At 35.5% G+C, this 15,417-nt stretch overlaps 1 protein-coding gene across 6 annotated transcripts in view; it reads right to left on the minus strand.

Annotated features, from left to right (window-relative positions):
* The window catches only part of SRBD1 (S1 RNA binding domain 1), a 124,602-nt gene that overhangs the window by 95,664 nt on the left and 13,521 nt on the right, over positions 1-15,417 (minus strand). For all 6 annotated transcript variants that reach the window (XM_059841201.1, XM_059841204.1, XM_059841199.1 and 3 more), the window contains 4 exons: positions 14,482-14,578; positions 13,157-13,292; positions 7,999-8,102; positions 3,019-3,126 (listed from right to left, as the gene is read on the minus strand). In XM_059841201.1, the coding sequence (XP_059697184.1) occupies positions 3,019-3,126; positions 7,999-8,102; positions 13,157-13,292; positions 14,482-14,578 (445 nt within the window). The remainder of the gene's footprint in view (positions 1-3,018; positions 3,127-7,998; positions 8,103-13,156; positions 13,293-14,481; positions 14,579-15,417) is intronic.

Genomic DNA, 15,417 nt, shown 5'->3' on the forward strand with positions numbered 1-15,417 from the left:
TCAACACTTGTATCAATTACATGATCTACTGTCTGAAGCAGTGGCCCTTAATTTCAAGCCTGGTATAATCATTTAATCCTTTGGAAAAAAACCCATCAAGCTACCCAAAACAATATAAAATCTTTCTCTTTTTTAGTGTGCTACTGGCTTCATCCAAATGGCAAGATGTCCAGCTTCATGCTTTTCCAATTTACAATAGTTCTCATTAATAGGGCAGAGATAAAAGGCAGAGAGTAGTTCTCCTCCCTAAACACAAGCAAAATGGCTATTTTGGAAAAAAAATTCCAAACAAATAAACCTCAAAACTCTTGAGTTCCTACTTTATGAAAATATATCAATTAAGTCAGGACCCCTCCCTTGAATCTACAAAGCATTCAGACTGTATATCACTAACAGGTGTATCATAATAAAAGCAAATAACCCTAATAATGATCTATTAATTTCCATATTCAATGTTATAAGATTCAGTTTTTAAACTGAGATTTAAAATTCCACACTCCCAATTACATTTCTGTGGAAAAATATCTGCAAACTAGCTTCAGGTGTGAAACAAGATATACAGAGAAATGTTTGTGTCTCTGAAGACAGAAGAGAGAAAGCACTCTCTGCAAGAAAGCATGGAAAATTATGAAAGGATTATCCATTAAGAAATATGCCTATGCCACATCATTTGCATGAAACCCTGACGGAATCATTCCATGCAGTACTGCAACAAGATAAAATGTATTTGAAAGAGCCAAAAGCAACAGTGGACATGATTATACCAGATACAAGAAATGATATCTGACAGAATGGAAGAAAGGAAATTAAACAATAAATAAGGTAGTCGTCTTGCTGGCAAGTTTCATTCTTCTTCTGATCACTAGAAGCACCAGCAATTTCAAGACATTCTTGGAAACTTTCTGTTCCAACATTTAATGATAATAAAAAGAAAAAAGAACAGCAGGAGGTGGGTTGGAAATATTATTGCTAAAATGAGGCACTGAATACTTTAGCAGCCCTTTGCAAGAGTCGGAAAAAACAGCTCCTGGTGTGTCCGGAAAGAAAATAAGAGGAGGATAAGGGTTAAGTGGTCAGGGATCAGAATACTGTCAGGTGCTTTGAGTTCCTCTCGATAGGAGAGGTATCAGATTTTCCTATACAAACTCCACCAATCATGCAACATCATCATAAAGAGTAAAACCTAAGCAGACATCCCCTCAGGAACCGGCAGCAAACTTCGTATACTTCTCATTGATTACTTGTGAGCTACATCTAATAAGTAGTAGGGGAGGAAGCTTTTTTTTTTTTTCCCCTTTTGATTAGTAGAACAGAAAACCTTCAGCAACCTACTGCTCCAACAGTCCTCAAAGTGTTACACACAACACAGGCCACAACAGTCCTGTTGGCACAAACCACTGAATAAAAACACAGTAAGAGCCTTGAAGCACCCCATATGCCAAGTTGCTTAGTTCTCTTTAAACCAAACCCCACTAAAAAGTAGGTATTTTTCTTTACTTTTAAAGAGTTTGATTGTAGAGATGGCTAGGAATGACAACTATTTTCACTCCCATGCGACAGAGGCCAACAACTGAACTCTCCACCAGATGTTGATGGTGAGATGTTCACCATTTTGACCACAATAGACACATTGCCTCCCCTAGCGTAGCTACATGTATTGTGGTCACAAAATAATAAGTGAACTCAGTATTTTTAGAAATCTGTGAAATTCTAAGTAACAAAAACCAGGCTCACTAATCAAAAGAGGTGAAGCAATCTTGCTTGCAAAGCAATAAGTAAACACAACATACTGTAGGGAAGAAGCTCAAAAGCCACTGAAAATACATGCTGTTAACATCTTGAGTTGATGGTTCTACTCAGAGAGGTAGAACACAGATCATTCTTGCAATGATGTTCATGAACAGGTGTCAAGAAAACAGCTCCAATTCAAACACAACAGCACACCCAGGAAAGTACAGAAGAAACATTTCACAATGTGGTTGCTGATTTTAGGTACTAGATAGTATATCATTTTGATACAAGTAATTTCAACATCTCTGGTCCAAGAAACAGGGTCTCTTGGATAAATTCCATTTTGAACTACCTCAAAAAAAGCATTAACATTTAGGTCAGGTACCAGATAACCTTGCCAGAATGAAGCATGCTATATTTGAGGAATTTCTCTGGTACTGAAGAATCACACCATAAGTACTGTTAGCCATTAGAAGACAACACTTTTAATGGGCATATTCAGGGATTTCCGCTATATGGTAAACTCCTATACTACACCACAATATACCCTATTTAATTCCTGCTAATTTGATATTAATTGGAATAAGATTACAGATCTTAACGAGGGACATGATATCCAATGACATCATTACTACAATATCAGTAGTAATAAGTTTACTGACTTCTCTAGAGACATCACAATACTCACAAAATGCTATCAGACTAACACTGTAACTAATTCATTTGCCACAAAATGCAGCTGGCAAACACGAGGGGTGCTTCCAACCTTAACAATACTTTGCTGAGTTCTATTAGACAGGTAAAAGAGAGTGAGTCAGAACAGAGTCACTGACAGTACTATTGCTGTGACATGAAAAGATGTTTGAAAAATTCAGTGACATCATGGTTTATGCTATTACAAGAATACAGATAAAACTATCATGATAATATAGTTCTAAATTGGACTGTATTAGATAAATGTACAAGTATCTAAGCATGTAAACATGTAAAATGTTACTACATTTTACATTAAATGTTACTACATTACTACATGTAAAATGTCTTCACAGAAAGATCATCTCTCTACTGTAGCCTAAACTGGTTCTATAGATTTAATTTCTGATAGTCAGAAATTAAATCTATAGAACCAAGACTACATAATTCATTTCTTCTGTAAGCACAGAGGATTAGAAACATGCTGATATTTTCAAATAGAGAAATAACAGTCTAACAAAACATTGGGGAGGGAACTGCTTAAAAAAAAAAAAAACACAGTAATATGAAAATACAGATTTATTGCAGGCTTACCTGAATTCCCTACAGAGAAGAGGATATATAAGGCGTTTATATGCATCCTCTACAGAACTCCGTAGTAGCCTCATAAATTCTGGTTTTAAAAATTGTTTTGGTCTCCATCTGCAAAAGATTGGAAGAAAAATAAAAAATATTTTAAGAACACATGCAAAGAACTAGATAAAAAAGGAATTTTCCAGAAAGGCTTCTAGACTGTTAAATCCTATAAACTGCAGAATTACTACAATAATTAGGCAACTAAATCATGAGTCAAATATGAAAGGAATGAGAAGTTGCTCATAGGTCGAACACCACACAAGGGACAGACTCATCTTTTCTTAGGTATTAGAACATAATTACGGTTTTTGTTTTAAAAAAAACATAAAAAAAAACATTCTCCACTTTGAGAAGTCAAAGCTTATTATAGCTGAACAAAAAACTTGGTTCCATATTACCTTTAGGGTTGCAATGTTTGCTATTCCTCAATACATCAGAAAAAAATAACTGAACATCCTCTGTGATTGTCACTGCAGAACAACTGAAAAAAGGCAACTATGGACAGATGAAGATTAAGGAGCTAAACTAATGCCAATAAACAAAACCCAATTCCAATTTCATTTGGAATGCATTGAGTATCTCTATTCAACTTCTAAATGAATTCCTACTAATTTTGCAGCAGTTCTTATACCACAGAAGCCAAAAAAACTTAAAAAATGTTTTGCTATTTTACCTCCTACTAATATATCTGAAGTGTAATTAATAATATAGGAAAAGGGGAAATTAAATAAACAATACCAAATAAAAACAAGACTGTTTTCCAGCTTCTTCTAAGCCAAACTCTTTGAAGCCTTGAACTCTTTTCTAGGTAGACTGCACGGTAACTATATAACTGTAACAACAAATACGTCGCATTTTGCTGTAAAATACACCTCACTCTTAAAGATTCCTAGATATTTAATCAGTTGATCTTTTTGTTGGGGGCAAAGTTCCATGAAGGAGGGTGTGAGGGATGTGGGTGGTGTGTGTGTGTGTGTGTGTGAGTCCTTGAACAAGCAGAACTGACTCATTGAGATTGTCCACCCTTTGAGAAGAGATTGAGGTGAAGGAGAAGCAACCAGATATATTATACTCAAACAGAAACAAATACTATTGACATTTTCTATTAAAGTCCACCTGGTTTTTATTACTTTTAAAAAATATTGATAACATTCAGTGTTTTCTTCCCTTATGGTTATTATTATGTTACTAAATGTTATTATTTAACATGCCTGGGTCCCAAACTGTAATGGGAGATAGCCATACATATTTTAAAAAATCCGCGCAAGTTTTCTAAGTATTTGTTTGGATGGCTTGGTTTTTTTAAATGAAGCATGCTAGAATTATGGTCATAATGTGTCCAGCTGCAGCAAAACCAGAACTGAATTTTACTTTTGATCTCGTTTGCAGCCACTCATAAATACTGAGAATTCAAAATTGCTCCTACCCAGACAGCTTTTCAGTTGTCTAAGGGGATCTGCAACTTCCTGAAACAGCTTTTCTATGTGTCTGTGCATATAATAGCTGAGAAACTTGTGATAGAGTCAACCCTGCATTGAGACACAGGAGCAGAATTCTCACCATTCAGTTTAACAACATTCAGGGCTGTAATTCAGTGCTTAGCCACATGACGTCATCACTTTGCCAACAGTTTTTGCAAATAGCTCTATCATAATTATTTGCAACTAGAGACTTTTTCTACACCTATCTAAAACTGAGAAAGGCTTTAAATCCTCTTATTGCCATCACATTCTATAAACATGAAGGTTTTACAGGTACAAGTATGACTAACATCCTCAGCACAAATAAGAATGAATTTGGAAACCTGGCAGCTGTTTCCCCCTCTCTTCCATCCATTAAAGCCAGTTAACAAACTTTTCCTCTGTAAATAGGTTATCACAATAGATATTTTTATTACCTGCTTATAGATCAGTAAAAATTTAGGCAACATTCTGTTAGAAGTTGCCACAAATGAGAAAACATTCAAACAGCAAGTTCAATCACAGCAAATACTGTAGTTTCATAATTTCAATACTTCTTGAAAGAAGAGAAAAATCCACTTTGCAGAAAGCAAAGCAAAATCATGTGTGTATATTTTTAAAGATCATCACAGCCTAGTTAAGCCTCCCTCTAAGAATGGATTTTTCTTGATTATTTAATCAAGATCTAGATTTTGAAGCCAAATTTTAAAAAAGCTCCACACAAATAGTATCATCTTACTCTGATCATCAGTTCTCCACATCCTAGTGCTCACAACAGAGACCACAACCAACATAAATGGCTTAGACTACTGAGACACCAGAGGGTGGAACTACACATAAATAGAATTAACAGAGCCCACATTAAGAACCACTAGTTCTGTAAGTACTGATTAATATCTGTTCCAGGAAGAGCCCAGCTAGGCTTTTAGACCTGAAGGACAAACAGCAGAGCTTTGTGTTCCTCCAAGACATTAAGTAAAACATGTACCAAGTTAGTAACCACAGACAAAGCAAGCCTTTAAGGCCTGTACCATGGACTTAACACAGGATCTGAAATATTTGACTGGAAACTGGAAAAACATCATCAAACATCAAAATTCATTTTCAAGGCTGCAATTCCACTTGGGAACAAACTCTCACCCCATCTCACTTAGGAACAACTCCGTGTTGTTTCTATACTCCAAGCCAGCTAAGCAGCCCCTCTCTGGCTCTCTCACTGATCATTTTTCTGTGTTCAATTTCACAACAAAGTCTTTGGGACCAGTAGAATTCCAGTGTTAATGGAAGTAGGTTCACAGTCAGAGATGCCATTTTTTGGAAAAAAAAAATACAATCCACACAGCCAGGCATAAGGATATTCCTGAATTTTCTACACAAACCCAAATTGCAAGGAAATAGATGTTTATGCCAGCTAATTAACACTCTCAACTTGCAAAAAATGTACAATATTCTTAGCATCTACACAGAGCTCAATGCAATAAGGAACTCTAGTCTTCCAAACTCACTTTCTACTGCAGAAGCACTTAATGCTAAAATACTTGTCTCAGAAGAATACAAACAGTCCAGAATATTTCCTACTAATCCACTAGGCAGTAGGTGATACTGTTTTCTGGCTAAAATACTGGCCAAATTCTATAGCAAGCTGGCATTTCTTATTCTGCAACTGATTGTCTATGTGATTTCTAGCAAATTAGTTAATATCTTTGCAAAGTTTTGAAACCATTGACTCAAAAAAAAGTTATTAACCTTCTGCTCTAACCAGCAAATCAATGCAATGAAAATAATGCAAATTCCACACCTGGACAATCATTTCAAAGCTTGCAGGGCAGATTTACTATTTGCCAGTTTGATAACACAGTTGTCAATCTAAGGAGGAAGATCAGAATCTGCCCTCAATGTTAATGCACAAAGATTAAAACCATTACTTCAGAAGTTTTATAATGATGGAAAAGTGTCCTTAAATAGTAAAAAGCCATAGGCATATATAGCCTTATGAGTGCTAAATATTATTAAGTATTCACTTTCAAGGTCAATATTCTTCTTATCCCAGGATGACTCACAAAAGGGTAACCAACCAAAAATATCTCAATTTACATCCCACTTTTATTTGTGCAGCAGTGACAAGCTGTTCCATTATGTGTGGTCCACAGTGCTTCCAAATTCTGTCATAGATGCAGTAAAAGCAAGACTGACAGCCGTGTTCTGCTTACAGAATATACAGCTTGAAGGGAGGACAGAAATTCTGTTACAGGTACTAAAAGTAGAAAGAAACCGGTGTATTTGTGACTACTGATACTTTCCTGGAAACAAAAAAGGTTGCTTAGCATAAGAGTAACACTATCTGGCCAAAAAATACTTTAATACTTTCAGAGACCTATTCTTCCCCTTCAGAGGGAAACAGCCCTATTAAATTTCTACAGTGAAAAGGAACATTTTTACCACATTCACTTCTTGGACTTCTTGTGAAAAAGAAATACATGCTAAAGTAGTATCACTGTATTCAGTTCTACACTTTAAAAGGTGCAATTCTTCCTATTTTTCTTCCCTCCTTTTGGTTATTCATTTCCAGCATGAAAAGGAAGGAGTTTCTAAGATACCACCAGAACAATGCCCAATATTTTAAACTACTGAGAAAGTCATTTTTTATACATGCAAGGAAGATGCACTGTTTGGATCATAATATTCTCCAGCAGAGGACGTCAAGGTACAGTTTCCAAGAAAAAAACTGTCTGACAGATATTGCACAAAACACATATAGTTAACCTAAAGTTTTGCAAATGACCTTGAAAATTATGCCACACTAAACATCTCACTACAGGCTTAAAAATCCCAGACAACTTGTATGAACAAATCAGTAAGAAAGAAAAGAACCTGGCTTTTATAGTCCAGTTTTCTAACTTGAAAAGAGATCAAAATACAAGAGATGGTTCACACAATATGTGAGAGCTATGCATTGAAAGCAGTTACATTTATGTTTGTCTATTAAATCCATTAAATTATTTTTAAACATGTAATTCCTTACGTTTGTGAAACTTGAAGTTGCATACTTCACAGACCTAAAATCTTATATAACCCTATTTAATCATTGCAATTGGGCATATGAAGGTATTTTGAAGTCTGGAGTATACTCTATCGGATTCTACAAAGTCCTTTCAGTAAAGGTTACTGGATGTGATGCATATTACAATTTGAAAATATATTCACATTTCACCAGCCTTTGCATATGTTTAAAAAAAATTCAACTGCTTCAAGAACCGTGCCAGAACTTGCAAATATAGCCCAAGGCATGATCTTTTCAGCATAATGCTACAGCAGATGGAAATACAGAGTAAGAATTATCCACTTGCTAATTTCATCTAATCTAATAAATATTTGTTTATTTTCTTCTCTTAATGTAACAAGACACATGAGATACACTTCAGTATGCAGCTGTCTATAGAAAAAAGAGATTTCTGTAAGAATATGTATCCATGCAGACCTTTCATTGACACACCACCAACAGAATTCATTCTTCACCCCGTCAGGAATGTTGACCTTCACTGTCAGGATCTTCAGATTTTCCCCTCGGTTAATGGCCAGAATCTGAGTGCAAACATAAATGGCAGAGACAGATGACACACAAAATATCCAAAAGATAAACTTATCAACATTTGTGTACGCACTTGCTTGACATTCTGTAGCAAATCAGGATGGTGGTACAGTAAATCAGTTCACAAAGTACTAGCATGTACAGATAACATCCACAATTTAAACACAGATTAAATCATGCCATGGCATAACAAATAATACATTTTTCCTGGAGTCTGCAATCTTAGGATCCAGTTTAATCTTAAACACCCTCATAATGCAAGACAGCATGAATTTTGGTGGTGGAATAATTTTATTTAATAATCCAAATTAAAATCCAAGAAATTAATCGAAGAGCGATTCCAATCAAAACTAGACCTCAGAAAAAGTTATTTCTATGCTTCAGATTCCATTTTTCTTCCCATTATTAATCCAGATTTTAAATTACTTATTAATCACAACTTGTGACACTGAAGTTCTCAGCTTAATTTGAAAGATGAATTTAGTTATTCATGCCTAATTCACAAATAGCAGAAAAGGATGTAAACACTCACTCTCTTTACAGTAACTCCTACCTCAAACCATATGCACGCACTTCTGACAGAGTCTTGTATACTTAACTCCACAGTCATGATCTAAAGCTAAATTTGGTTGCATACATGCTACCTGTACACAGAGTTCAATTTTAAATGGAAGACTATGACTCTACACTGAAAACCAGAATCACAACACAAGTGGTGGATCCTGGAGGATTCTGGCGGATAACTACTAGTCTAATCTCACTATGGAGACACTGAATATTCACCTTAATACTACAAAAACTCACTGACCAGCAAATTTTAGAAACAGAATAATACTCAAGCAAATAAAATGTGCATCTTCAGATTTCATTTTTCCTTCCAAAGTATTTTAAAGTAGAAAAATACAAAAAAAAAAAAGAAACCCCCTCGAAGCTGACATTCCTGTATGACTACACATGTTGCTGTATGTAGCAGGCCCTGAGCACTGTCACAACAGAGCATTCTGTGTCAATCATGAACTTTAATTCAATCACTAGCTAACTCAGACATGTCACATATGTTAAATACAATGGTTTAAAATGACTCCAGGACATAGTACCAATTTATATTCCTCAGCCTTACTGCTCTTGTGACATACCAGGCCTGACATATCATTGAACAACAAAGCTAATAATAAAGATTGCATGTGAAATATTATAGCATCTGGTACCTTGACTGCCAAAGCAAATGTTTTCACGTAGAAATTAGAAAGACACATTTTAACAAATCAAATGCTTTCACGTTTATTCTGACTTTACTTTTTAAAAGAGAGAAAGCTAAACGTCAAGTTAAAATGAAATCAAAGTGATGCTCACAGCAGAGAATATATGTGATAGAATTATAATGTCATCATTCAGCATGCTGTCAACAGGGTCAATATTTGCATCATATTTTGTTTCCTGGCACTATATCTGCGGAATGTGTCAGTCACCTGAACTTAAACCAGCTGTTAATGCAGTCACTAATATTATTTGTATTTTTTACTCTCAAATAATCTGCCTATCCTGTTCTAAGTGATACATTCAGAGAAGAATAATCATCCAATAAATGCTCAGTTAAGAATGCAATTACTCAATTTCTCCCTCCACTATAATAAAGCTCTTTTTGTATAGTCTGGTTTTTTAAGTAACAGGTTAAAATCTGGCTATTCTCCTCACAAAGCAGTCTTCACTTCTGGAAAAAGACAGTTTTTATAGGAGATTGGAACAGATCCAGGGCAAGGGTTGTTAGAAACAACATACATTTTTCAGAGAAAGCAAGAACAACAATATGATCCAGTCACAAGATTCATCAAGCCTTATTCTGTTTATCCTAAAAACACAACATGCTTCATTTTGCACAATTCTCTTATATGTTGCATATTGACTTAAACTCACAGAATAAGTTCTGTATACTTTGCCAAGGACTTTAAATTCCAATTCCTTTTTAAGTATGAGATTGAAAAAAGAGCATTTGCCTTAAATGCTACACTTAATTAATGAATTCTTTTCCTCCCACTATTTCAGTCCTCTCCAAATACAGGAAAGCAACCCCAAGGCATACACAAACACTAAACTGTTTACAATTAGTCAAAAACTCAAGCTCTTGAAAGATTTTTTTTCTTAGTTATAACAGTGTTGGTATTGCTTCTCAGCCATGTCCTAAGAGACTCCAGTCAGGTTCTCCTTGCTGCCAAAGGAAGAAGCTGTGACTGAACCTCCCGCTAGCAAAACGTTCCAGCTGGAACCACCCACAGGGTATCTGACCATGTCAAAATCTAGAGTCAGCTTTTAAAGCTGACTAAAACAAGGATTTTTCTCATGACAGTTTTAGTATTTTAACTTTTTCAAACACCCTGACTCTATACCACTCCTGATTACTTCAGGACTCAAACAAGGCAAAATGACACCTCTCAGAAGAGAAACAACAGTGGCACAGCAAGTCACCCAGACCTACAGCAGAACCCAGCTGCAGCAGAGCTTACTGCACAGCACCTAAACTCACTGCAACACATGCTGCAAGGCACACTCAGAGCTGCCAGGGCTTTGGTCACAAAGGCACAGCTTGTTTTTCTACAGGTAACATGCTAGGCCACTGTGCACCCCTTATACTCACATCTAAGCCTGAGCAGAGTTAGGGTTATACCCAGGTCTTTAGGATCATTTGCACTTCCATACTCAGGTGATGACAAGTTTCAGTACGGTATTTTATGGAGTCTTGTGTTTGCAACTCTGAAAAGAGGTGATTTAAAGCTGACTTTTGCCTCTGCCTAAAGGCATTCAGAACACTTGTCTGTATGCAGCCAGGATAGCAGTAGAGAGGGTTTTCAAAGCAGGAAGTTTTACAAGTGTTCTTCAAACACACCTATTTAACCTAAAGTTCTTGGGGATTACTAAATTACGTAAATCACTCTGGGGTTCAGGCTTTCCTATATCTTTTTTATGTATAAGCTTCTTTTAATAATCTTGAGACAAACCAGAGAATTCCTTCTCTTGAAGACATCTTGAACTCTATTCTTAAAGAATATATTTTTACCAGTTTTTAAATGCACAAAGAAACTATCTCTTCTTAGTCTTAGGTGAAGGAAAAAATAAAGACTTTTATGTATTGAAAAGGATGGTCATAACCCAAGAAAATAATGACATTAAAAAATGGCAGTTTGCATCAGTATGTCAGGTAACAAAGAAAATGAAGATGATGAGAAAGACTTTCAAAAGTACAATATCAGGGTTTAAGCTTAATGAAGAAATGTCAGATAAAGGAAAAATAAATAAATAAATAAATCTCTCCTTATTTCATTATCAAAATACAGAAGGGAGAAAGACAGAAACTGAAAAAAGAATTAAGAACCCAAGAACCAAGTTACAGTATATTTACAATACAGCAGATTTTACATGTCAGAAACTGCCATAAAATGCATTTTTAACCAGTACAGACAGCCCTGTCACACCTTGAGCCTTGAAACTTCACTGAAGCAACAAGCAACTCAGACTTCTACAATTCACAGTACAGAAATATTTAATGTATTAGAATAGCTGATAGCAGAAATATACAGAAAAAAGGCAGCACGTAAGTGTGCAAAACCATCCTGTGATTACAGGACTGCCAGCTGCAAAATCAGTGCTCATTCTTTCTCTGAAGAGCCAGAATGGGAAAAGAAAGAGGTATTCAGATTAGCAGCAGGCACAGGAAAGAATAAACCAAAGGAGATTGAGCTAATCATAACATCAAACAGACAAACTAAGGGCACATCCTGGATAAAAAACAGTGCAGCCACATAATCAAAGTGCTGACCAGGTCTGGGAAACACAGTTTTTAACCCTCACTGTAGTTAAGCAGCAGTTTTCCATATTCAAAAAAAAAGGGGATGCCTTGAAAGAGAACTAAATCATTCCATCATCCCAGGAAACACTTATGCAACATGTATTGAGTGAACATCATGGTATTCACCACTGTGAGAGCAGGTAAAACCAAACACTCTTTCCCAGCTCAAGTATTCCTTCAAGAAAAAAGGACACAAAAGAATCCATATATCATAACATGATGAATTCACCAATCTTTGTCAATGTCACCACAGTAGCCAATAGCTCTGTCAACTTCCCAACTCTCTAGAAGCAACTTTTCACCAGATAACTATCAACATAAGAAGAATAAATGTTCATAGTTATTAAAAAGAGAAAAACCACAGGTACCTCTTCAAACAACTACGCAAGAACAGCCTATTGAAATCAACAGTAGCTATTAAGTCTTTCACCTGACACCTTTTATATTGGAAAGGGGAAAAACAGCTTAAAAAATAGGCTATCCACGTTGTGAAATTTTTTTGGTAATAAATTAATCCTTAATGAATTCAAAATACACTGGTTTAAAACCAAAAGCACAGAAAAAATAAGAGCATATCAGAGCCTTCTAAAGGAAAAGGACATTTCTTGTTAGAAGTATCTAAGTGGTCTGTCTTCTGTGATATTATGGTTTGTTTTGGGTTTGGGATTATCATTTGGTTTTTTCAACTGGTTTTTGCTGGGTTTGTTTTGGGTTTTTTTAAGCTAGGTGATTGTAAATAAAACAAGAGACAATTCACTTGGTGATTAGTTATGAATTAGTGCAGAGGTCTTGACAGTTGCATTGAGTGCTTCACACTTCTGCCTTTGAACTTCAGTAACAAGGGTAGCCTGGCTGTCAAGTCATCAGCTTCTCTCTGTTTGCTTCAGCCCTCCATTCTTTAGCTAGTTATATAAGTCTAAGCTTGGGGCTTAGGATAACCAAATATGCTTCACAAAAGGAAAAAAATGATGCCTTGCAAAACAAACTGATTTTTGGGGTACTAAATAGCAGTCCTTTGCTCTGGTTCTTAAAACAGAAATTAAAAGCTTATTTCTGCAATTCAAGAATTAGAAAGCATCTCTGATAACTGTAAAGAAAAAGAAAGTACCTTTAGAATTAGTTTTAAGCAACACAATTCAAAAACCAAGCAACATTTTCTGCAGTTAAAATTCTAAGAAAAAAAACCATTAAAATTTGAAGTTTTACCTGATGATGCTGAATATTCTTTATATTACAAGAAAACTCATGGTACAGTTGGAATTTATCAATATCTTTTTCATTCCCATTTTTGGACGACACTTTTGCCAATGTTGACTGGATGGAAATGTACCTTTGCTGGCATCTGAATAGAAGAAAATCAGATATTTGTAAGGTATTTTAGCATGAAACTTGTAACAAGTCATTACTGCATAGATCAAATAAAAACAAAGCTTGGAGTCTGCTCAATTACAAATGATGTTAACTCTAATTACCTGCAGAACTGGATGACATAACTTCATGCTGAGGTGACATAATGTGTACTGACTATAATATACCAAGAGAAGACATTCAAGCAGAAAAAGCTGCCCACAGCCCTCCTCCTCAAGAGAAAGCAAACTCAAAACCACCACCTGCACTACAGTTATGGGTTAAACTTCACATAACAAATTCTGGGAAGTTGCAAAAAAAAAAAAAAAAAAAAAAAAAAAAAAAAAAAAAAATGCAGTCAATCCTGAATGCTCCTCCTGATTATCATACATACAACACACTTCAGATGAACAGGATTCATCTGTAGAGCACTGAGTACTCAACTAAGGAATTTCCAGTGGTCAAAATAATGAAAGTGACAGTCAGGTAGTGACAGCACATCCCTCATAAAACAACCCCTCTCACAGAAATTATCACACAGCTGTTTCAAAGCAACTCTGCATGTTTCTAAGGTGGTGCATGTTCTCTGATAACTCTCTTCTCTGCCCCAGATGGCACACAGCAGATAAAATGAAATAACAAGTGACTATTGCCCTATCACACCAACTCCCCAGACATGACAACACTGAAGTCATGAGGTAATGTAAGAAAACTTAATTCAGCTGACAACATTAAAGGATCAGTAAGTCCTGCCTTAAAAACAGTCATATTTGTTTGGCTACCAATGCCAAAATCAACCTTCACTGCATACTAGTTACACTGACTGGTGTCAGGTCAGCTATTGGAGCAAGAGCTTAAGAAGATTCACTTCTGAAGAGTTATAGCTTGAAGAAAGCACAAAGAGGGAAAACCTTCATGGGTCACTTGCAAGGGAGATCTGCTATTCACAGGGCAGAGCACAGAGTTTTTCAATCTTTGGGAGTTACAGCATCACGCCATGCTCACAGCAGATCTCTACTGCACTGACAGCCAGAAGGGCTAATGAACACACACAGGAATAGCCCTAAATCCATCTCACAGGAACACTGTTTTCACATCATTAAGAAAATGTCCTGTATCTGCCACTAGGAGACTGCATTTTACCATGTAAGCAAGAAAGTTTAGAAAGTAAGAACTAAACTTACAATTTCCTGATGAAATCCAGTGTATCTTTATCTTTAGCAAATATGTCTGCTAAAATATGCTGCACTCCAGCCTCTACTTCCTGGATATTTGCAAGCCCTTAGAAGAAAAAGAATTATAGAATATGCAGTCACTATAATATACAGTTAATAATTACAGAAAAAGCTAATAAAATTACTTTACACAACTGCACAAGTATTAAGAAAATATATGCAAGCTGAAAGGAAACTGATTAAAGGTATCTGACTGATTTGCAAAGATTTCAAAGAATCTCCTAATTCCTTAAAATTTTTATCAACTAAAGCTTCCTTTCCAAAACACCTAAAACAGTATTTTTAATGAGCCTGAAGTGACCAATGCATTATTCTAAGTCAAGATTATATTAAAATTAGAGATTTTTTTTTTTTTGATGCTAACAGATCTTGACATTTGTGATGTAAATAGTGCAATAGTAAATTTGGAAATTTAAATATAATTTTTGAAAAAAATGAAATATAATTTTTGAGGATTTAATAAAATGAGCAACTGCAGCAGAAGTCTACATATTTTGCTACTGGTATGAAAACTGCCTAAAAGTCTTAGCAGATAATCCTATCTTTTCTCTGTGGAATAGCTTTATATTTCCACTGTATTGTAGCAGAAGTTTGCGCCACAATTCTTTTGAGGTCAGGGTACCATCAACCTCTCCTGTGAAACACTGAAGTTATAAAATGTCTTCAAAGACATGGAGTTATAAATGTCTTCATATCTCTGGAGAGATAACAATGATTCAGTTAATTTCCAAGACACAGAACCCATTCTTTCCTTCAAATGGCCAAAAGAAGAAGCACATCATTCTCCTTAGCAAATGGATTGAATTAGACCAGAAGCAGAGATAATGAAATAAAACAGACAACTTGTATTTTAATCTGCTATATCTAGCTCTGCTTCTAGCAAGA

This window comes from Haemorhous mexicanus, chromosome 3, assembly GCF_027477595.1.
Source record: "Haemorhous mexicanus isolate bHaeMex1 chromosome 3, bHaeMex1.pri, whole genome shotgun sequence".
NCBI classification, from domain to species: domain Eukaryota; kingdom Metazoa; phylum Chordata; class Aves; order Passeriformes; family Fringillidae; genus Haemorhous; species Haemorhous mexicanus.